This window comes from Macaca fascicularis, chromosome 2, assembly GCF_037993035.2.
Source record: "Macaca fascicularis isolate 582-1 chromosome 2, T2T-MFA8v1.1".
Classification (NCBI taxonomy): domain Eukaryota; kingdom Metazoa; phylum Chordata; class Mammalia; order Primates; family Cercopithecidae; genus Macaca; species Macaca fascicularis.
The window spans coordinates 59,243,205-59,265,813 of NC_088376.1; the positions used below are offsets into that span (position 1 = coordinate 59,243,205).

The following is a 22,609-nucleotide window of genomic DNA, read 5'->3' on the forward strand; positions in this document are numbered from 1 at the left end:
ACACAAAAAGGAAAAGACAAATAGAAAAGAAAGGCACGGGGTAACTGATATATACCTTGAAAAATCCTCAACTACATACATGAACAACAACAATATCAATTACAAAAACCACAAAACAATGCATGGGAAATAAACACCAAAGCCAAGAAGACACTGACAATCTGGATTACCCAATGACATTTTCTCCTTCTTTCTTCCATGTATCCCTGTTCTCACCCTGCTCTGTAACCAAGTTTCACACATGGTTAAGAGAATTACCTACACTTTCTCAATTTTTCCATTAGGAACTTGCGATACCTTTATAATAAAATACTTATTTTATTTCATTTGACTTACAAGAGTAATTACATGGACATTGTAAAAACCAGAAAATACAGTACTTGGAGCGTAAGGTAAGAACTGAACTTTTCTTTTAACTAGGAAATTTATTTGACAAAATCTTAATGACAGATTTGAAGGTTTTAAATAAAAAATAACTATCTGCGATGTAGTCAAAAGTGTCTTTGAATATCAGTTAGGATACCTGGATGATGGCTCAAACTCTACCACTAAGTAGTTCTGTCAAAAGTTATTGAACATTTCCTGGGTTTTTGTTTTACAGATTTATTGTGGTATAATTGACAAGTAAAATTACATATATTTAAGCTGCATAACTTGATGATTTGACATATGCATACATTGTGAAATAATCACCACAACCAAGGTAATTAACATGTTTGTTGTCTCACATAGTTACCATTTTCTTTTTCTTTTATTTTTTTCTGGTGAGAACACTTAAGATTTAATTTCTTAGCAAATTTCAAGTATACAATGCAGCATTGTTAATTTCAGTCACCATGCTGTCGGCGGATCTCCGGAACTTAGCCATCTTGCATAACAGAAACTTTGTACCCTTTAACTAACATCTCAACATTTCCCTTGTCCCAAGCTCCTGGCAACCATCATTCTACTCTCTACTTCTATGAGTTTGACTATTTCAGATTTCATGTGTAAGTGAGATCAGACAGTACAGGTATACTTTGGAGATATTGTGAATTCAGTTCACACCACTAGAATAAAGAAAATATTCCAATAAGTTTGTTTGTTTCCCAGTGCATATGAAAGTTATGTTTACATTACAATGTGGTCATATTAAATATACAATAGCATGTCTAAAAATAATGTACACACCTTAATTTAAAAATACTTTATTGCCAAAAAGTGCTAATGAACATCTGAGCATTCAGTAAGTAATCTTTTTGCTAGTGGAGGGTTTTGCTTTGATGTTGATGGCTGCTGACTGACCAGAATGGTGGTTGCTGAAGGATTGGGTGGCTGTGGCAATTTCTTAAGATGACAATGAAATTTGTCATATCAGTTGACTGTTCCTTTCATGAAAGTGTTCTCTATAGCAAGCAATGCTATTTGATAGCATCTTACTCACAATAAAACTTCTTTCAAAATTAGGGCCAGTCCTCTCAAACTCTGCCACTGCTTGATCAACTAAGCTTATGGAATATTCTGAATCATTTGTTGCCATTTCAATAATATTCATAGCATCTTTACAAGGAGTAGATTCCATCTTAAGAAACTACTTTTTTTTGCTCGTTTGTAAGAACCAACTCCTTGTCTGTTCATGTCCATCATTAGTTGCATCAATTCTGTTACATCTTCTGCCTCCACTATTAATTCTAGTTTTCTTTGCTATTTCTACTATATCTGTAGTTACTTCCTCCGTTGAAGTCTTGAACCCATCGAAGTCATCCATGAGGGCTGGAATGAACTTCTTTCAAACTCCTGCTAATGTTGATATTTGACATCTTCCCATAAATCACAAATGTTCTTAATGGCATCTAGAATGGTGAGTTTTTTTCCAAGAAGATTTTAAGTTTATTTTGCCCACATCCATCATAAAATCACTATGTATGGCAGTTGTAGCCTTATGAAATGTATTTCTTAAATAATAAGACTTGAAAGTGAAAATTACTCCTTAATCCATGGGTTGTGGAATGGATGTTGTATTAGCAGGCATGAAAACAACATTAATCTTCTTGTACATTTCCATCAGAGCTCTTGGGTGACCAGGTGCATTGTCAATGAATGGTAATTTTTGAAATATGTCTTTTTTTCTAACGAGTAAGTCTAGGAAGTTGGCTTTAAAACATTCAGCAAACCATGTTGTAAACAGATGTGCTGTCATCCAGGCTTTGTTGTTCCATTTAGAGCACAGGCAGAGTAGATTTAGCATAATTCTTAATGACCCTAGGGTTTTGGAGATGGTAAATGAGCACTGGCTTCAGCTTAAAAGTCACCAGCTGCAGTAGCCCCTATTAAGAGAGTCAGCCTGTCCTTTGAAGCTTTGAAGACCATCATTTACTTCTCCTATCTAGCTATGAAAGTACTAAATGGCATCTTCTTACAAAAGAAGGCTATTTTGTCTACATTGAAAACATGTTGTTTAGTTTTATTAATAATTATCTTAGCTAGATCTTTTGGATAAGTTGCTGTAGCTTCTATTTAGCACTTACTGCTTCACTTTACCCTTTTATGTTATGGAGATGGCTTCTTTCCTTAAAACTCATGCATCAACCTCTGCTAGCTTTAAACTTTTCATCTGTAGCTTTCCCACCTCTCTCAGCCTTTTGAATTGAAAAGAATTATGGCCTTGCTCTGGATTATGATTTTTATTAAGGGAATGTTGTGGCTGGTTTGATCTTCTATCCAGACCGCTAAAACTTTTTCTCTATCAGCGATAAGGCTCTTTTGCTTTCTTATCATTTATATGTTCACTAGATAAGCGCTTTTAATTTCCTTCAGGAACTTTTCCTTTGCATTTGCAACTTGGCTGTTTGGCAAAAGTGGCCTAGGTTTTGGCCTGTCTTGGCTTTTGACATGCCTTCTTCACTAAGCTTAAAAATTTCTAGCTTTTGATTTAAAGTGAGATATGTGTGACTCTTCCTTTCACTGAGAGGCCATTGTCGGGTTATTAATTGGGCTGATTTCAATATTATTGTATCTCAGAGAATAGAAAGGCCACAGGAAAAAGAGAGAGATGAGGGAATAGCTGATCAGTAGAGCAGGGAGAACACACACAACATTTATCAATTAAATTTGTCATCTTATATGGGTATAGATTGTGGCACCCAAAACAATGACAGTGGTAACATCAAAGATTACTGATCATAGATCAACATAACAGGTATAATAATAATGAAAAGTTTAAAATGTTGTGAGAATTATCAAAATACGACACAGAGACATGAAGTGAGCGTGTGCTATTGGAAAAATGGTACCAATTGACTTGCTCCATGCAGGGTTGCCACAACTTTTCAGTTTATAAAAAATGCAACATGTGTGAAGTGCAATAAAAAATGCAATATGTGTGAAGTGCAATAAAGCAAAACACATTAAGGTGAGGTATGCCTGTATTTGTTCTTCTGTTTCTAGCTTTTTTCACTTAGCAAAATGTCCTCCAGGTTCATCTGCATTGTTGCAAATGGTGGAATTTTCTTCTGTTTAAGGACTAAATAATATTCTATTGTATACATACCACATTTTTAAAAATCCATTCATCCATTCACAGACACTCAGATTGCCTCCACGTCTTGGCTATTGTGAATAGTGCTGCAATAAACACAGGAGTGCAGATATCTCTTCAAGATGCTGATTTCATCTCCCTTGGGTATATACTCAGTAGTGGGATTGCTGGGTTACACAGCAGTTCTATTATTACTTTGCTGAAGAACTTCCATATCATTTTCCATAGTGGTTGTACTAATTTACATTCCCACCAACAGTGTACAAGAGTTCCCACATCCTTGCCAATACTTGTTATCTCTTGTCCTTTCGATGGATAGCAACAGGTGTGAGGTGATAAAACATTTATGTTCCCAAAATGCATTTCATTTTAACTGTGATAAAAAGTTGAGAGGGTCTCCTACATTAATTTTCTGTGATCTGACAAATTTAAGTACTTAACTCTTATAGAATTTCATAGGATCTTGGATCTGCCCTTTTTACAACACTCTTCCTTCAAAAATGAATGGAATAAAAAAGAAGTGAGAAAATACACTTATTCATAAAAACATATTAGATGTTATGAGGTAAAGAGACATGTAATAATGGCTTTTCTCACCCAAAGAAGATGAACAAATATGAACAGAAACAAATTTTGACTTATTAACTTATTTCCTGAAAGACCTTCAGGTTAGATATTTTTCTCCATCCCATCATGCAAGGTTAGCATTATGTGGGAAGCTCTTCAAGAGTCTAGTTCACTGTAGTTTTCAAGGGTGAAGATAAATGTTTATGTAACTCCACCTGTAGAATCGTTAGTTTTGAGTCCAATTAAGTCAGATGCTTCACGAAGTCTATTTTTTCCCCTTTCCTTTGAAATGAGATAATGGATGTGGAAGTTTTTAACACAGTGCTTACAGCAGAGCGGGTACTCAAAAAACATTTTCTTTTTTCCTTCCCTCCTTCATTTAATTTGCAGTATTTTAGATTTAAATTGCCATAAAATGGGAATTCATAATATACCATTTTAGAAATCATCATAGTTCATCAATTCTTTGAAGCATATTTTTAAAATTTTGCTGAAATTGTGAAATCATTTTTAACTGCCGCTGGCCAGGCAGCTGTCATGATCTGGTTGCTAATGCCTGTAAGTTGTGCATCAAAACTCTGAGAGTCGGTGTCACCAGATTGGAAAAAAGTCTCAGAGACAAAAGTTGAGCATGCTTTCAAAAAAAATGCTACATCATCAACACAAAGGATGGCTGTGTCGAAAGACATGGACATTAATAATGCTCAGTAAAACATTCATAATTTCAAATTCTGAATGTAAACAAATTTGGGAATACTTTAACCAATTTATTTCTGTCATATTTTCCTTTTATATATGTACAAGAGTGAAATTGGAGGGAGACAGTCTAACTGAGTTTAAAATGATTCTTTGGATTAATTGAAAATAAAAAAATAAGGGATAAGAAAGCATTATGTCATAACTGACCACATTTTTTATTTTAGTGGTATATAAAATAAACATGTGTATTTGGGTTGACATTATTTTACAGTAGATGAAATATAATAATTCCACTTATCTTTGAAAACAAATTATCTGTGGGTTAAGGTCTTTAGGAAAATCTCTTATCCAAAGACATGGCCAATATTTATGCCATCTTGTTCTAACATAGGACAATGGCAAAAATTATACTAATGACTAATAATTTAGGAAAAAATAATGACACTTGTAAAAAACAAACTGACCATGTGTCCCCGTCTCCTCTTAGTGCTATGTCCAGGTTCCAGACAAGCTTATGAGAAATTAACTACCATGAAGAGGCCTGAACAAAATAGTCTGAATTGTGAATTTCTTTTTTTGGTGGGGGGGATGGGGGTCTCACTTTGTCACCAGGTTGAGTGCAGTGGCATGACCTTGGCTCACTGCAACCTCTGCCTCATAGGCTCAAGTGATCCTCCTACCTTAGCCTCCTGGGTGCCTGGGACCACAAGTACAGGCCATCATGCCCAGCTAATTTTTTATATTTTTTGATAGAGACAGGGTTTCACCGTGTTGCCCAGGCTGATCTCAAACTCCTGAGCTCAGTCAATCCACCTGCCTTGGCCTCCCAAAGTGTTGTGATTATAGGTGTAAGCCACCGCACCTAGCCTGAATTTCCGATTTTTCACACTTGCTTCCTATAACACTATGGCACCTTGCCTCGAGCATATAAAGTGATGGATAAATAACAGAGGTCTTCTATGTCAGAGTGTTCAAATTCAGGAAATAATCATCAGTGGCTGTAGATATAGTTTAAATGTTCATTGGAAAGCACACCTATTCTTTGATTAATTATGCTGTAGTTCTGGACATGTGGCTGGTAGTGTGAGAAAATCTGTATTAAGCCTGCCTTCAGAGTTTCTCAGTGGAGGTTCTCTGGTGAGCCTGTTTTTCTAGGGAAATAGGAGGGTAGACATCTGGAAATGTGTTCTATTCAGCAGAGCCTTGAGTATTTCCAATATGGCCTCTCCATTTTACTTTGCCTGTTATTCGAAATGCTCTATTCCTGCAAATGTGGGCCCATACTAATTTTTATAGCTGGTTCAATTTTTCAGAATATAATAAATTGCTCTTCAAACTCACGTTTTAAGAATTTCTAATGAATAGCAAACTTGCATCCTAGATTCTTCTTTTAATCACAAATGATAGCCACAAAAACAGGGTCATCTGTATACTTGCATGTTTAAATTCTTCTAATATTAGCATTCTTTTCTGTTTTGGATAAACCCAATTTTTCCTGGCTGCATAACTGTTTTCTGTCCCCTGTTGACTGTGGTTTCCAATGGAATATAAACCATAAGTTCTGAGTGGACCCAGTAAAAAATGTTTGGTTCTGACTTTACTGGCAAGACATTTAATCAATCAGTAACTTGCCAGGTGATTGGAAAAAAAATTTTTTTGAGCAACAGGAATAAAGTATCATGAAGTATTTGAACATGTTGATAACAGACATCCTCAAAAGCTACCAAGCATAGGTGATTTAGTTGTTCTAAAATCTTTACTCTTTTTAAATGGAAATTATTTCTATCACTTATAAAAATATCGGGGTTTCTTTTAAACTATATTCATAAAATGACATGATTTAAAGCCCCTGTCATAAGGAAGTTCTTGCAGTGAGGATCACTGTGCACAGTGGGTAAGAACCAAGTCTCCAGAGGTAGGCTGCCTCAAGTTAAATTTGAGTGTGCCTGTGTCACTTTAGGCAAGTTACTTAACTTCTCTAAGTGTCATGTTTCTTCATCTGTAGAATGGAGTTGATAATGATAGCACCTTTCCTGGAGAACCATGTTCTTGCACTATTTTATCTCTCTGAGGATACTGAGGCTCAGGGAGGTTAAGCATCCTGCTCAATGGCACACAGGAAGGAGGGGCAGAGTAGAGCTGGGATTCACACCCAACTCCAGCTGACTCTATACCCTAAAGTCCTTTGAGTTACCATGAAGACTCTAAGATGAGCATGAGGAGACAGGGCATTGGCATATGAGCTATGTAGCCTGTGATCTGTTCCTAACCAGCTCTGTCACCATGACCCAATATGGGAGACATTAATGCCAAAGAATTCCACATGTTACATAACAAATAGGGACCAGCTGAGACTCAGGCAAAGCGTAAGAGTAAGTGATTATTTGGCCCTGTGCAATGTTGCAACCTCCATATCTATTTTTTAAAAAAACTACCCCAGTGTATCCACAAAACAAGAGGAAATCAATTTCACAAAGTAATAAAGCCTCTATATGGTGGCTTTTGATACAAGAAGAGGTGATTTTCAAGCACTTTATTATTAAATCATGATAACTATCATTATCATTCACTCTATACATCCTATATACAATGTGCTCCAAAAAAGAGCTCCAGGCTGGGCATGGTGACTCACGCCTATAATCCCAGCACTGTGGGAGGCTGACGTGGGCAGATCAGGTAAGGAGTTTGAGACCAGCCTGGCCAATATGGTGAAACCCTGTCTCTACTAAAAGTACAAAAATTAGCCAGGCGTGGTTGTGCACACCTGTAATCCCAGCTACTCAGGAGGCTGAGGCAGGAGAATTGCTTGAACCCGGGAGGCAGAGGTTGCAGTGAGCCACCAGCCTGGGTGGCAGAGGGAGACTCCATCTCAAAAAAAAAAAAAAAAAAAAAAAAAAAAGCTCCAAATACAACTTTGTATATAGGTTGCATTAGGGTGGAATAATAATGATAGTTATCATGATCTAGTAACTTTTAGAGGCACTTTCATCAGTGAGCTCCAACAGTTTCTTGCGAGCAATGATATAAGAATTAAAGTAAAAACAAACTATGTCTATATCTGTATTAATTTGTTATAGCTACTATAACAAAGAACCACAGACTAGGTGGCTTAAACAACAGAAAATTAATTCCTCACCATTCTGGAGGCTAGAAGTCCAAGATCAAGGTACTTGAAGCGTTGGTTTTCTCTGAGGCTTCTGTCCTTTGCTGATAGACAGTCGTCTTCTCCTGTGCCTTCCCATGGGCTTCGCATATCTGTGTCCTAATCTCCTCTTTCTATACGGACACCAGTCACATTGGGTTAGGGCTAGGGCCCACTCATATGACCTCACTTTCCCTCAGTTACCTCTTTAATGTCCTATCTTAAAATACAATCACATTCTGAGGTAGTAGGGGTTAGGGCTTCAACACATGAATTTGGAGGGAACACAAGCCAGTTGAAAACAATATCTATATCTATATTTACACCCACATCTATATCTATGTTTATGGGTCTTACTGAAACCTGAAATAACACTGAAGACTTTTCCCGATCTTATGATGTGACAATGAAAAAATATATATTCCAAGTCTAATTGGCATGTGGCCTCTTAGCACAAACTTATTAAGAATGAGCATTTTCTCAGCCAAGCGTTATCTAATTTCTGGGCTCCTGAGACCGACTGCTCCATTAACGCTGGGAAGGGGAGCATGGCTGGGGGAAGCCACCAAGCTGCTGGCTGGCAGTCAGAATGCCCATGTGGTGTCGGATCTGAAAAGGTGCACTGTGGGCAGCCAGAAAGAGACTGGCACTGTGAGCATCCTCTGGCCTCAGGTCTTTGATTTTCTTTGAGGCATGTCCTAAAGGCTGGGACACTCATCTACACACAAGAGGTGCAGACATGAATATGGGGCAATTATACACTCCTTTCAAGTGAGCTGGCTGTGCTTAAACTAGAACGTGCAGGATTTTCTTTCTTTCTTTTTTTAAGGAATCAAGTTTATCCAAGAATATGGCATCTTCCCATCCACCTACCTTCCTTCCTTTCTTCCTCCCTCTTCCTTTCTTTGTTTTCTTATCTCCTTCTCTCAATTATTTATAGAGTGAGGGCCTGCTATGCACAAGGCACTCTGCTTGGTCCTATGGGGGATAAAAAGGTGACTAAGAGGCACTCTGCCTTGCATGTTTCATTCTGATAACCTACTCCCTGTTCTGCTGTTGGTTATGCTTTCAGGCATTGCTCTGCTAGTTCTTGGCAAGGCTGAAAGCCACTTCAGCTTACAGCATCCAGACCTTCAAGGTCTTCTGTCCTCCCTGTGGAACTGACAGCACTCCACCTCATCTCTGAGCCACCCACACATCTCCTCCCGCTCAGCCAGTGTCCAAGCTGAAGTTCCTGGCTCCTGACCCCTCTGGTCCGATGATTATTCATTCACTGTCTCTCGCCTCCCAGACTGCTTTATTTTTTTTCCTTTTCTGAGCTGTTCCTTCTGATTCCTCCCACTTCTTCCTTTTCTCATTTTGACTTCTTTCCCAATTCACATTGATCATCTCTGATGAGCCGGCTGAGTGTGAAAAAATAAAGGTTCTAATGATCTGTCTTCCTCTCTGCCCACTGTTGTTTATCCAGGGAGTAAAGACATGCTTCAAGTACTCCTCCCTCAGAGCTGAGCATACAAGAAGGGGTCCCAGACTTATTTTTTCCTTTCCACAACACTCACTCATTCTAAAGTTACTTCTCAATCACTGAACATTAGTCAATATGTTTATTTTTTAAAGTAAACAGTGGGAAGGTTGTGGAGAGTGAATGATGAGGTTCTATAATCTGATTTAAATCTTATCTGCAGGTTATAAAATGTTAAATTCATGTTTGGAATAGAACGCAACACAGGCACATATTCTACTTGAAAATTTTATTCCTACAGTTTAATTTAGTTGGGAAGAAATGGCCAGACCAGCTATTTTTTAAATCACATAGATAGTGTGTCCTGTCCAAACCTGGCAACTCCTGGGATCACTGCCTTCTTCCTCTCCTGCTAATCAAATTCAACCCATTTTTCATGTCCCAGGTAAAGTCTCATTCTTCTAGGAGGGTCGCCTGGGCACCTATGAGCTTCTTGAGGGCCCAGCCTCTGTTTCAGCCACATCTTTGTGGCCCAGAAACAAGTAAAGTCAGGGACTTTGTAGAAGTGTGGGGAATGAATCGAAATGAACAACTTTCTCCAGTGTACTTTCTCTAGTGTACTTAGTGTCCGTGCCACCCATTCAGATATGTCATAATATGCCTTCCAACATTGTTAGTCAGACCCTTTAAGGCTGAATATTTTGTCCTTCCCTCCCAGATGTCCTGTTCCTTGAGGAGGGGGACAGTGCTTCCTTTTTTCTCCATATTGGTCTTCATTGACTAATACGGTGATGGTATTCAGAAATATTGTTGAGTTAAATACTGGTTATTTTTGCTTGACAGCAGTGTCTGTTGGGAACCACATTTAGAAAGCTGATTTTGCAGAAGCCATAATTTTATTGTAAGTAAATCTGCGAGAGGGTTTGGTTTCCATACATTTCAAATGGAAAGTAAATTACCAGCCAATTGATGCTTAGTTTGGTTCAGTCACATTTATTGAGGAATTGCTTTGCACCTGACATCAAATCAGAAAATATTCCTGCCTCATGTGGGTTCAGAGTCCCCAGGGATGTCTTACTGCCCACCTGACCTGGAGATAGGATATAGTGATTGTCCTCATAGCTGGGCACAGATGATGAATGGGCAGTGTATGTGGTCTCAGCCATATGCCTGGACCTTCCTGGGTGGTGCTGTGGACCTGCTGCAGCACCCTCCTGGGTGGTGCTGGATTGCTGTTCCTCCCCCATCCCAGTCCCTCCTCTGGTAGCCAGAATAAATTTTGCAGTAAGTTAGCAGAGTTGATTCCAAAAAATCTGCACTGTGGCATCTCAGGAAACTTCAAACTTATCTGCTTGAGAAATAACTTGCAGAGAGGAAAGGAACTCTGACAAGGCTAATAAAAGGGATTTCGAGCTGTGTTTCAGCAAGCCAGTCACAGAGTATTCACGTGTTAATTCACTGGCGTGTTCCGCGGCAGAAGCACCCCCTCTCCGTCTTCCCCCAGTTCCAACTGTTGTGCTGCAGCAGATTTGGTCTGAGTCTGGGCAGAGCCCCTTTTTATGGAGCAACCCTCCCGATTCGTTACAGCAAGAGTCTGGTGCAAGTGATCCTTGCCTTCCCATCGCACACAAAGGCAAAGAGCTCCTTAAAGGGACCTGCCTGCTGCTCCTTGCAGCTGCAAACCCGTGTCGGTGCAGGCTCAGTAACCCAGGCTTTTGCTCGAGAATGAGTGGGGAGGGGTCTTGAGGAGCCCCCACGTCCTCCCGGAGCGGAGGCGGGAGGGAGCTGACAGTCGGAGTGGATGGAGACCACCAGTCCGCGGGGACCCGCTTGCGATTAGCTGCTTCTTGGGATGCTCCGCGCGCCAGTTGAGCATCCTGCCTGTGGTCCAGGGGATGCTGGCGGCGCATCTTGCGGTAAGCCTGCGCTGATTTGAGCCATCGCCCAGAAGCGAGCCCGCATTCAGACACCGCGGACCGGCTCCGCGAAGGGCTGCGTGCAGTCACCATGAATGCTCAGCTCTAGGCTTCTGTAAAAACCTCCCCACTGCATGGATTTGGCTGTTTAATCAGCCGAGATTACAGCCCGGGAAGATTTGCAAGCCTGATTCTCCCTCCAGCTGCTGTGACAACTTCGGGGCCGTCTGTTTACTTCTCTGGGTCCCCGGGACTCTTTCCGGCATCGCAGCCCCTTGTGCCACTTTGTGGGCTTGACTCGGAAGTCAGCCGCCAGGACTCCTCTGACGGCATCCCCAGGAAGGGGGAGCAAGGAGGGCTTAAAAGAAAAGCAGGACTCCCCCCAACTGCTCAGCCTCTCGTGACTGCCTGTGTTCTGGGGTTCTGAGAGGGACCGTGCGCTGCCTGGGGAAGCAATGCAAGTCTCCATAGCCTGCACAGAGCACAATTTGAAGAGTCGGAATGGTGAGGACCGACTTCTAAGCAAGCAGAGCTCCACCGCCCCCAATGTGGTGAACGCAGCCCGGGCCAAATTCCGCACGGTCGCTATCATCGCGCGCAGCCTGGGGACGTTCACGCCTCAGCATCACATTTCTCTCAAAGAGTCCACCGCAAAGCAGACTGGCATGAAATATAGGTATGCATGTAAGATTCTCTCTGCGCGGGGTATCCAGGTTCTATACAGGTGCAGTGGAGACAGCCCATCGGTTTTGAAAAGTGACTTACTCGTCAGTGGGTTGCTCACTTCAGAATTCTCAGGTGCTTCTAAAATAGCTCCTTAGGGGGATGAATAAACCCAGGGTGGTTGTGTGTGTAGAAGATTTTAAAAAATGTGGCCCATTTTGTATAATTCTAAAGTCCTATGAACATCTTAGGAACTATGTACATTTCAGTACCCAGAAAAAAAACACAACTGCTGGAACTGGTATTTAGATCAGGATAGTTTTTCAATAGCAAATGTGTTTGTTCTATTTTATGATAAAGACTGTAGTTTCTGGGATTATACTATCAGAAATAGTTTCCCATCTAGTACTGCTCTCTTATTTATCTTTTGTTTGTTTTGTTTGAGACAGAGGCTTGCTCTGTTGCCCAGGCTGGAGTGCAGTGGCACGACCTGGGCTCTGTCTCCTGGGACAGAGTCCCCTGGGTTCAAGCGATTCTCCTGCCTCAACCTCCTGAGTAGCTGGAATTATAGGCGCCTGCCACCACACCCGGCTCATTTTTTATGTTTTTAATAGAGAAGAGTTTTCACCATGTTGGCCAGGCTGGTCTCGAACTCCTGACCTCAAGTGATCCGCCCGCCTCGGCCTCCCAAAGTGCTGGGATTACAGGATTAAAACACCGCGCCCGAACTTATTTTTCTTTTGAAAGACCAAGTTAACAAATGCTATAGAAAGCTTTTTAAAGAAGCTTTCTTGCAGGAAAAACCACCTACAATGGTAAATTAGATTGAATACTGCCATATTTAAGCCTAAATACTGCTTGAAATAAAATGTAGACCTTGTGAAATAAGGAGAAAATGTAAATTGTTGCAGTTCTACTAGTTTCCTCATAAATTTTAAAGCTTCCGCATCCTCTGTGCTGTTTTCCATAGTTGGAATCATCCTGGTAATAGTGGATGCTCTGTCTAATGGGGCATGACTTACATTTGATAAGTAGAAAATTTCATTATTCAATTATGTGACTCCTGCCTCCTCATTACATTTGCTTTGTACCAAGTCCCTCTGACTTTATTTCTGTAAAACTACTCTGCTTCTAGTTTCTAAAAGTGTTTGTGAATGTAGAGGAGAGAAGCTACCAACACATCTTCCAAAAACTGTGGTTACTTCAGTTTGCAGATATGATTTTGTTAATTATCTACATCTAACTAACTCTTGTCTTTGTTAGGAATCAGGTTTTAGGATAGGATGAACTTAATTAAATTAAAATAATGCATAGGCAACACTGTGTTTCTCATGTGGTGTTGCTGAAATAAAGCATTTAAACCTATTTTTATAAAAGTCGCCCTTGAAAAAAGTTTCTTTGCAGAGTTACAGGAAAGTTTCTCATTGCACAAACGTCAAGCACTATTGTTTTGATATATGTTTGAGCCATTAAGAAAAAACGTCCTTGGGTGGGAAAAAGCAAAACAACCTTAACTAAAGCTCTTTTTGCCCCAGCTACAGTACAAATGTAAGCAGCCTGACTCATTGAAGCACCAGCTATGTAAGTGGCTTTGCTTTTCCTGACATCCCTGTGATGGAGAGAGTGGGGCACCACAGTGACAGTTCTCTAAATGAGACTGTAGTCTTGAGTCCACTGATGTTTTCTACAGCTGCTGCTGGGGCACACACACAGCCCCTGCCCTGTGGACACAGTCCTGCTCTGCATGCATTTCAGCTACTGAGATGGAGATGAGCAGCTGCTTTCCTGGGCAAGGTCCCCAGGAACAGGACCCTCCAGGGTTAAGGCAGATCACAGAAGGTGGTTTAAATTGTGACCTCTAGTACTTTAGCAGCACTATGAACTTTCTTTCTGTAAATCAGAAGAAATACAAAGTAAGATCACTAATTTCTTGAGGCAGAGTTTCATAGTTGCTTGATGATTGTGTTGGAAGAGTTTGCTGTTATGAAGGCCTTTGGAAGTCAGGAGATTTCCTTTAAAGTATTAAGGTTTTTCTGGTGGCGCAGCTCAACTCTGTTGAGTGATAACTCTCTGCTTCCCAAAAGCTCAGGGTGTGAGCAAGGTTCACTTGGGCACCTTTCATTACTGACAACTAAAGACAGTTCTCTAACAAAAAGTTAGCCATCTGGGGTCTTCAGTAGACTTTGTTTCTTAAGGTAACCAAACAAGATGCCTCTTCTTCACGTGTGCTCATATTCCAAGCCACTCCATCTATAACAGTCAGGAGGCTTGCCTGTGTGTGTGAATGTGACTTACTCTTCTGTTTCAGATTCTACTCTGAGTGACCTTTATGAAGGAGATTATGAAATTATGCCAAATGTACACCAAGCTTTCTTAGGGTTAAAAGGGGAAGGAGACTAACTATGTACTTTATAAAAAATGATAGGAGTAACTTTTATTAGCTAAATTATCCTTTTTTACATTGTTTTAGCTAAAATATAATGTGCATATATGGACTATTTGTTAATGATAACAAATAGCAGAAAATACAAAAATAATGCCATAGAATACGGAAGATAATTGGTTTAGGTAAGCCATCTGGAGAATGCCTGAAATAACTAAAATGGAAAGTTAGTGGCTAATTGTGGTCACAATTTCATCCTTGAAAATGGTTTTCATGGGCAGAGCTTTAAAGGGGATCCATAAATCCAATAGAAGATTTTTAAAAAGTCTTTTTGTGCATTTTTCTGAGGAAAGGGTTTACTGCTTTCAACAGAATTTGAAAATGGTCTACAACTCAAAAATTGTCAAACAGCAATGTTGTTTAATGAAGAGGTACTCATCCATTCAGCATAGTCAACAAATATTTATTGGGCACCTATTCTATATCAGGAAACTCACTCAACTGGTATGCAAATGTGCAGAAGCCAGGTGAAGTCTGGGGCTTATGTACAGGTTGAGGAAACAGACCATAAATAAGAAAACAAACAAGCAAACAAACAAATAATATAATTGTCTATTATAAGACATTCCAAAGAAGTTTTTTTTTTTTTTTTTTTGGAGGGGTGATAGTCATGCTTGGTCCAACTTAGTTGATCCATTTTGAAGTTACCAACTCTGCTTCAGTTCCAGAATTAATGATTGCATCTTCGGGCGTGAGTAATTGTGCCCATGTCTGCCACCCATTTTGCTATCCTAGAGACTTCTTTAAGGTATATGGTGCTACCTGGAAGCTGAGGACCTACTTGTGACCCTGATAAATAGGTAGAATGCCTTCTACTTATACAATGCCTTATGATTTTTAAAGCCAACTAATATAACAGCCTAAGGTTACCACCCATTAATCAATAACTAACGAAACTGGGATTTTAGAAAGAATTAATGTATACTTGTGCAAAACATCTGAATTTTGCAAGAATAAAATGCTTAAAGCCACTATTATATTCACACCATCACTGTGTAAGAATCTTGCATAAAACTGGTTATTGTTTGAAGGTGGAAGACAAAAAAAATTTACTAGAACATTCTGGCATTCCAAAGCTACTGTCAGCCCAAGAAAACAAGATCCCACCTAATGTTTATACTGAGGACTATCCTGTAGGTAAATAACACAGGACTTCAGAGGGTTTTTCCTTTCCTTAGAGGTTTTTTTTTTTTTCAATACAGAATATTTGTATATATTTATGGGGTACATGTGATATTATATATTACATGTGTAGAATGTGTAATGATCAAGTCAGGGCATTTAGGGAACCCATTACCATCAGTATTTATCATTTCTATGTGTTAGGAATATTTCAAGTCCTCTCTTCTAGCTATTTTGAAATATATAATACATTATTGTTCATTATAGTCACTCTACTCTGCTATCAAACATTAGAACTTATTTCTTCTGTATCACTGTATGTCTGTACCCATTAACCAAACTCTCTTCATCCTTTCACTCTTAGAGTTTCATAATTGTGCTTTGTTAGTGCATGAAAGTTCCTTTGTTCTATTTTTGTGTCTATTTTTAATCTCAGATTTCATTACACTGTGTTAGTTTGGTGTACACTCCACTACCATACATGATAGATTTTTCACATGATAGATGTAGGTATATACATGAACCTTTCATCCTAAGAAGAGCAAATCATTCCAAACAGAAGTTAAGGCACATTGGTTTGTTTTCGCTTCTTTGATTGGTTTGGTTTTTGTTTTTTTAAATAACTTTTTAGAATGATCCAGCTACCAGTGTTTGACATGGTCTCAGAGTTTCTGTCATTCAGAATTGAGCACTTTTGTACTGATAACCTTCCTCCTCCTCATTCTGAAATTGTTATTTTAGTTTTAGAACAATTGGAATATGATGGGCCCAATTTCATTGTAATTTCACTAAAAACTTCAATTTTTCCCCCATTTTTTAAGTTAACTACACTTTACCATTAAAATTGTTTTTGAAATAATTATAAATTCACAGAAATTTGCACAGAAAAGAAGTACAGGGAATTTCCATAGGCCCTTAATTTCCCCAGTGGTAAACATCTTGCTTAACGACAGCATGATAGCAAAACTAGGAAACTGATGATCCATATGGATTGGTACAATCTGTAGGATTTATTCCGGTTTTACCAGTTATACATGTATTCATTTTTGTCTGCATGTTATATGCCTATGTATTTTTTATCACATGTATAGATTTGTGTAACCACCACCACAATGAACAATCAAAATTGTTCCATCATCACAAAGCTCCCTCATACTATCCATTTATGACCACATTCACTCCCTCTTCTCCGATTTCTAACCTTGGGTAACCACTAATTTTCAAGTCATCTCTATAACTTTATTGTTTCAAGAATATAAATGGCATAATACAGTATGTATTGAGGTTGGCTTTTTTTTTTTTTTTCCCCCCCACTCAGAGGGTTTATACAGGGAAGTGGTGAGAAAGAATCTTGTAGTGGTAAAAAGAGATTGGAATATGGCTCCATGGAGCCATATTTTCAAGTCATCTCTATAACTTTAATTTTCAAGTCATCTCTATAACTTTATTGTTTCAAGAATATAAATGGCATAATACAGTATGTATTGAGGTTGGCTTTTTTTTTTTTTTTTTTTTTTTCCCACTCAGAGGGTTTATACAGGGAAGTGGTGAGAAAGAATCTTGTAGTGGTAAAAAGAGATTGGAATATGGCTCCATGGAGGGTAAGCTATTTAGACACGAGGGAACATCAGCAATGGAGGGACTGGTAAGGATTTTTAAGCAAGATGTCTGCTTACAAAGTTCTGTTAAGAAAGGATTAATCTGGCAGTTGTTCCCCCCTCAAAAAATCTAAGAGTTGTAGCTATGGAATAAGAAAATTTATGTTAAATTCCATGGCACTCTCTGTTTTCCTATAGAGAGTCAGGACTGTATGCAAAAGACTCAGACCAGATACCAGATGCCTTTCCCATGCCATTCCTTTCACAGCCTCTTTATTAAAGCACATGTCACAGTCACCATTCTTTACCTCCCACGAATGGTGGGTAGTTTTTGAATTAAAACAATTCAAGTGAAAGATCAATCTTGTCAGCCCATTATGTAAAAGGCACTTAGTGTGTGTGTGTGTGTGTGTGTGTGCTCGTGTGCGTGTGTGTGTGCATGCAAGTCTCCGTATGTGGAAAAGTGGGAGGAAATAGGTGGGCTGAAGAGGAGGAAAAGGAGAGTCAGCTCTGTGGCTGTGTTTCAAACAGAAATATTTGATTTTAGTCCAGAAAAAAAGAGCAGTTTGGTTATTTGAAATGCCAAATTGCTTGGTTTATTTTTGGTTTTTGTTATTGTTTTTTGGTAAAGAATATCGTTGTCATTTCCACTGACACCCATGGGTATGGGCTTTCCTCTCTGCCTCAAAGTAAAATGGTGAGAATGGGGAGGTGGAGAAGCCTTCCTAAAAATTAGTTGCTGATTCAATCTCATAGAGTTTATTCCACCTCTGCAAGGCAGCAGTCAGAAGTCTGGCATCCATGGGATGGTGAGAAAATGGTAGGAGGGGAGGGAGCCTCCTGGAAGTTATTACGCAAACATTGTTCCAGTTCTATGGTTCTGGAAGTGTGTGTGGGGGCTGTGGGGCTGTGTGTGTGTGTGCGCGCGTGCACGCATGTGCGCACGTGCACGTGAAGGAGTCTGAAGAGTTTCCGGAAATGGCCAGTTTTCTAGCTGCAATCTTCAATTTGGTTGTTACACATGGAGTCCTTAATCCCACATCCACTCAATGATCCTCTTTAGAAGTATACTTATTTTAAAGAAATTCTGTTTTAAAAAATTCTGCAAACATTATGGTAATTTGAGAAATGTTCTGAGAGGAGAAAAAAATTCCATCACATTCAAAAGGAAAACCAGATTCCTAAATTTCACTTTGATTTTTAAAATTTCTTTCATCAAATTCGTAGTCTATCTTCAGTACATCATTTTATGAACAGTATGAGATTTGGATTCAGTGAATTTGATCAAAATATAGGACTCTTAATTGCTTTGAGTATCCTTTAAAAACTTTTTTAGGAGAGAAAACTCTCTTACGAGAAGAATTCAGAAGCATCAATTAATTCATACATTTTTCTTGAAGAATGTCAAAGCCATTCAGATAAATAGCTATTAGGCATCATAAGAAGATTTGATGTTGCAAGTTAATTGTATTGTATGCTTAAAAACATTTTTGTAACCAGTTTTTCACGTTTTTAAGAATGAGAAATAGAGTGATTGAGTCTGAAGAATTCAAGGCAAAAGTTCTTTAAATTTTCATTTCAATATTGAGAATTAGTAATACTATGTGATCACTAGAAATAAGAGAGTTAGCAATGGTTGGTGAGGGAACTTAAGATGCCATCTAGTACAGTCACTTTTTTTTTTTTTTTTTTGTGAGACAGAGTCTCACTCTGTCGCCCAGGCTGGAAGTGTAGTGATGCAATCTCGGCTCACTGCAAGCTCTGCCTCCCGGGTTCATGCCATTCTCCTGCCTCAGCCTCCCGAGTACTTGGGACTACAGGCGCCCGGCACCACGCCCAGCTAATTTTTTGTATTTTTAGTAGAGACGGGGTTTCACCGTGTTAGCCAGGATGGTCTTGATCTGCTGACCTCGTGATCCGCCGGCCTCGGCCTCCCAAAGCGCTGGGATTACAGGCGTGAGCCATCGTACCCAGCCATTCACTTTGTTTTATACAGATTGGCTAGTTCCTTCGTCAGAGTTACCCAGTAAGCTGGGCAGAGGCACAAGGCCAAACTGAGGTCCTGACTCCAAGGGCAGAGTTCCTTATGCTCCTTTCGCTTCCACATTGCAGCTTCTTGGGTAGGCCCCATTTTTCAACACAGGAAAGAAGCACAGCACATGAAACACTTCTAGACAGGACAATCCCCTTCTCTACATATGCACAATTTGGAGCCCAAGCTCTTATCTCTGGAAGAAGCAAAGCCATGCTGTGTGCTGAGAGAGCCAGGCCAGCTTTCTCTATCTCCTGCAGAGCTGTGAGGACCCCACAGTGCTGCCACAGAGGCTCTCCACTGATACATATTCTCAAGTTGGACATAAATCAACTTCCAGATGATAGCGTGCTTAGCATCACAGTGTCTAAAGCACGGGCTTCTCAGGAAGAGATCTACAAAACCATGGGCACAGATGACTGAACAATGCCACATGTCAACACTGGACAGGAAATGCTCATTTGGGCATTCTGTGCTGAACATACTTAACTCTCCTGCATGCATTTAGAGATTACTTTGAAAGCTTGCTCCTGAAAGTCGGAATCAAAATACATTTAAAATTCCTTACTGCAGGTTGATTTTCATTTACCCAGATTGGAAACCAAAACAGAAGCCCAGCAGTGATTTTTTTTTTTCTTGGAATCGACAGCTAGGGAGGACTCTGAGAGCATTCACACAGGCCATCTGGTCTAGCCCTCATGAGAAATCTGTCCTGTTTTTCCAATTTGCACTGTGCAGCAACTACTTGTAAAGGCCTCTGAAGAAATATTGTGTAATCTTTCACAGCAGTCATGAAAAAATTTGGCTCTTCTTTTTGAGAATCGGAATCATTCATTAAGCTCTAAAGTCCCCAGAGGAAGTGATAAGGTGAGGGTTTTCAGAATTGTTGTCTATTGCCTGGACTCCAACAGTCAAGTCAGGGAGGAAAATGAGTATAAAAGATTGAAAAACAAGAAACCAAGGGCACAGCAACAAGACAAGGGAGGCACATGTGGCATACAGAGGACTCCCACTTCCTTCTGATACCTGGGGAGGGAGATTCTCTCCCATTCTCATCCTAGCACGTCTTCATCAGATCTGGCCTGACTGTTCTACTACGAAACCATCCAAGAGTCAAAAAATACTTCCCCATCACAAAATTCCTCTTTGCAGTTGACTCGGCTTCTTTAAAGCTGCACGGATAACTTCTTGTCCTGTCCTCTGTTGACATGAAAATGAGCTACCTACAATTTTCTGCCTCATATGGTTGGTGGTACTTGAAAACCATTACTACGACTCAGCTTCCTAATTTCCAGAATGGTTCCAGCCGTTTTCTCCTAGATTTCATTTTCTGATTCCCAACTGTAACTACAACTCTCATTCAAACCCTCTACACGATGAATACCTCTTCTTTGAGTCATTCAGTGCTGGATACAATTCCAAGTCAAAGTCTAGACTTTTCAGTATAGAATAGCAAGATTGCCTAATAACAGAAACATGCTATGTCCTTTTGCCTGCATGCCCTGGTCATGCTTCCTGTTTTCGAAGAAAAAAAAATGTTTTTCATGTTTTGAATCATTCTATGAAACAATTTCTGTAAAACATTTAAAAAATCCTGACCTATTTATTAGAGTAATGGGGGATGACTATGCTGACACATAGCAATTCTTATGAGATATCAACTCGAAAAATTATAATGGCGACAGTTGAAGTTTCTTGGGTTAAAGAAATATGAAAAGGCCAAATTTGACACATAGGTTTCAATGACAGTTGAGTATCCAGGTAGAAAAGCTAACAACTTGTACTGTGATTAATTTGCTTTCTGATATATTCTTATAGAGAATTTATTTTTAACATAGGAGGTTTAAATATAAATGCAACTGTATATGACTTCTATGATTAACAAGAGAAGTTTTCTGTATGGGTAATTAACATCTTCCAGGAGAATGCCCATGGAGGGGCTCAACTCCAGAAATTACAAGCACAGAGCTCCTCGTGATTAGTTCGCATCTACTGGAAAGCCCATCTGGTTTAACAGAGCTCTTATATAAGAAATGCAAGATTTTTCCTGTGGAACACATGCTAATAAGCTTCCTCTTTTTCATTAGCTTCCTCTTTAAACTAGGTTTTTGTGTTTTTTTTTTTTTTTTTTTTTTAAATGTCTGGCCTGAGACCACAACAAGAAGCTTGTTATAAAAATCAACTGCGTAAATAACATGGCTTTAACGAATGCTACTCTCTCTCAACTCAAGAATCAGCAAAGAATTCCTCTGAGGCATTTGAGGAAAATAAACCTTTTGACTCACTACTCAATTTCCTACCTGTATATGCACAAGCACATCTGCATGATGGTGTCTGTGCATTTACCTTAAAAAACTGAAAATGCTCAGAAGAAATCTTAGCAGCCTAATTTCAGAAGGTTTCATCTTGATGAAGAACATATTTATTTCATTTTAATGAAGAGAAAATAAATGAACTGCTACTCTAAAGAGACCCAAATAGAAAGAAGGAGTTGGGAAAGCCATGGTCTAACATACAATGTCTCACTCAATAATGGCTTATATTTCATTTCCAAGGAAGGAGTTTAAGGTTTCACTTTCACTCAAATACAGTTTCTCCAGAAGCGATCTTTTGGAAATCAGGAGGCTTGGATCTTAGTTCATAAAAGTTCAGGATAATTCCTTAATGAGAAAAACAAGTGGACATTTGCCAGAGAACTCCAAATTTCACCTGATATTTTTTCCTGAGGGCTTCAGCAGGACCTTCTGTGGGTTCTGTTTCAAAATAAGAGGTGATTTTTTACAAGGGGGCACAGCAAGTATCCTTAAGAAGCAAAGCTATAAATTTCACACTGTATTATTTCCTCTTGCTGTTAATAACAGATTTTCACAAAATTAGTGTCTTAAACTAACACAAAAGTATTCTTTTGTAATTCTGGAGGTCCAAAGTCTAAAATTAAAGTGTCAGCAAATCTCCTTTCCTCCAGAGGCTTCTGGCTGGAAATCCACTTCCTTGGCTTTTTCGGCTTCTAGAGGTTGCCTGCATTCCTTGACTCTTTCCTCCATCTTCAAAGCACATCACTCCAACCTCCAGTTCTGTCTTCACATCTTTTTTTCTTACTTCGATTCTCCTGCCTGCCTCTTAAAGGACTGCTGTGACAACATCGAGCCCACCTGGGTAATCCAGCAAAGTCTCCTCACTTCAGAATCCTTAATTAATTCCACCTACACAGTCCCTTTTACCATAGAAGGTAATATGTGCGCAGGTTCCAGGAATTGGAACATAGACGTCTTTCATGGGCCGTTATACAGCCTGCCACCCATATCATGCAAAAAGTGTTATATGGGAGAGGGGAGAGTTAAAGGAACCCTAAAATATCTAGCATCAGATCCCCATCACTTTTTCTACAATGTAAGACTTGTTCAGGTGAAGCAAGCCAGCAAAAAGAATAATGGGATCATTGGAAATG

At 39.4% G+C, this 22,609-nt stretch overlaps 1 protein-coding gene across 4 annotated transcripts in view; it reads left to right on the top strand.

Moving 5' to 3' along the window:
- KCNAB1 (potassium voltage-gated channel subfamily A regulatory beta subunit 1) overlaps positions 1-22,609 on the top strand; it is a 498,217-nt gene that overhangs the window by 234,092 nt on the left and 241,516 nt on the right. Inside the window, exon 1 of one of the 4 annotated variants that reach the window (XM_005546178.5) lies at positions 10,880-11,979. The exons of the other annotated variants lie outside the window; for them this stretch is intronic. Coding sequence (XP_005546235.1) covers positions 11,759-11,979 — 221 coding nt within the window. The 5' untranslated portion in view covers positions 10,880-11,758. Of the gene's footprint in view, positions 1-10,879; positions 11,980-22,609 lie in introns of those variants that run through there. 4 annotated transcript variants of the gene reach the window in all.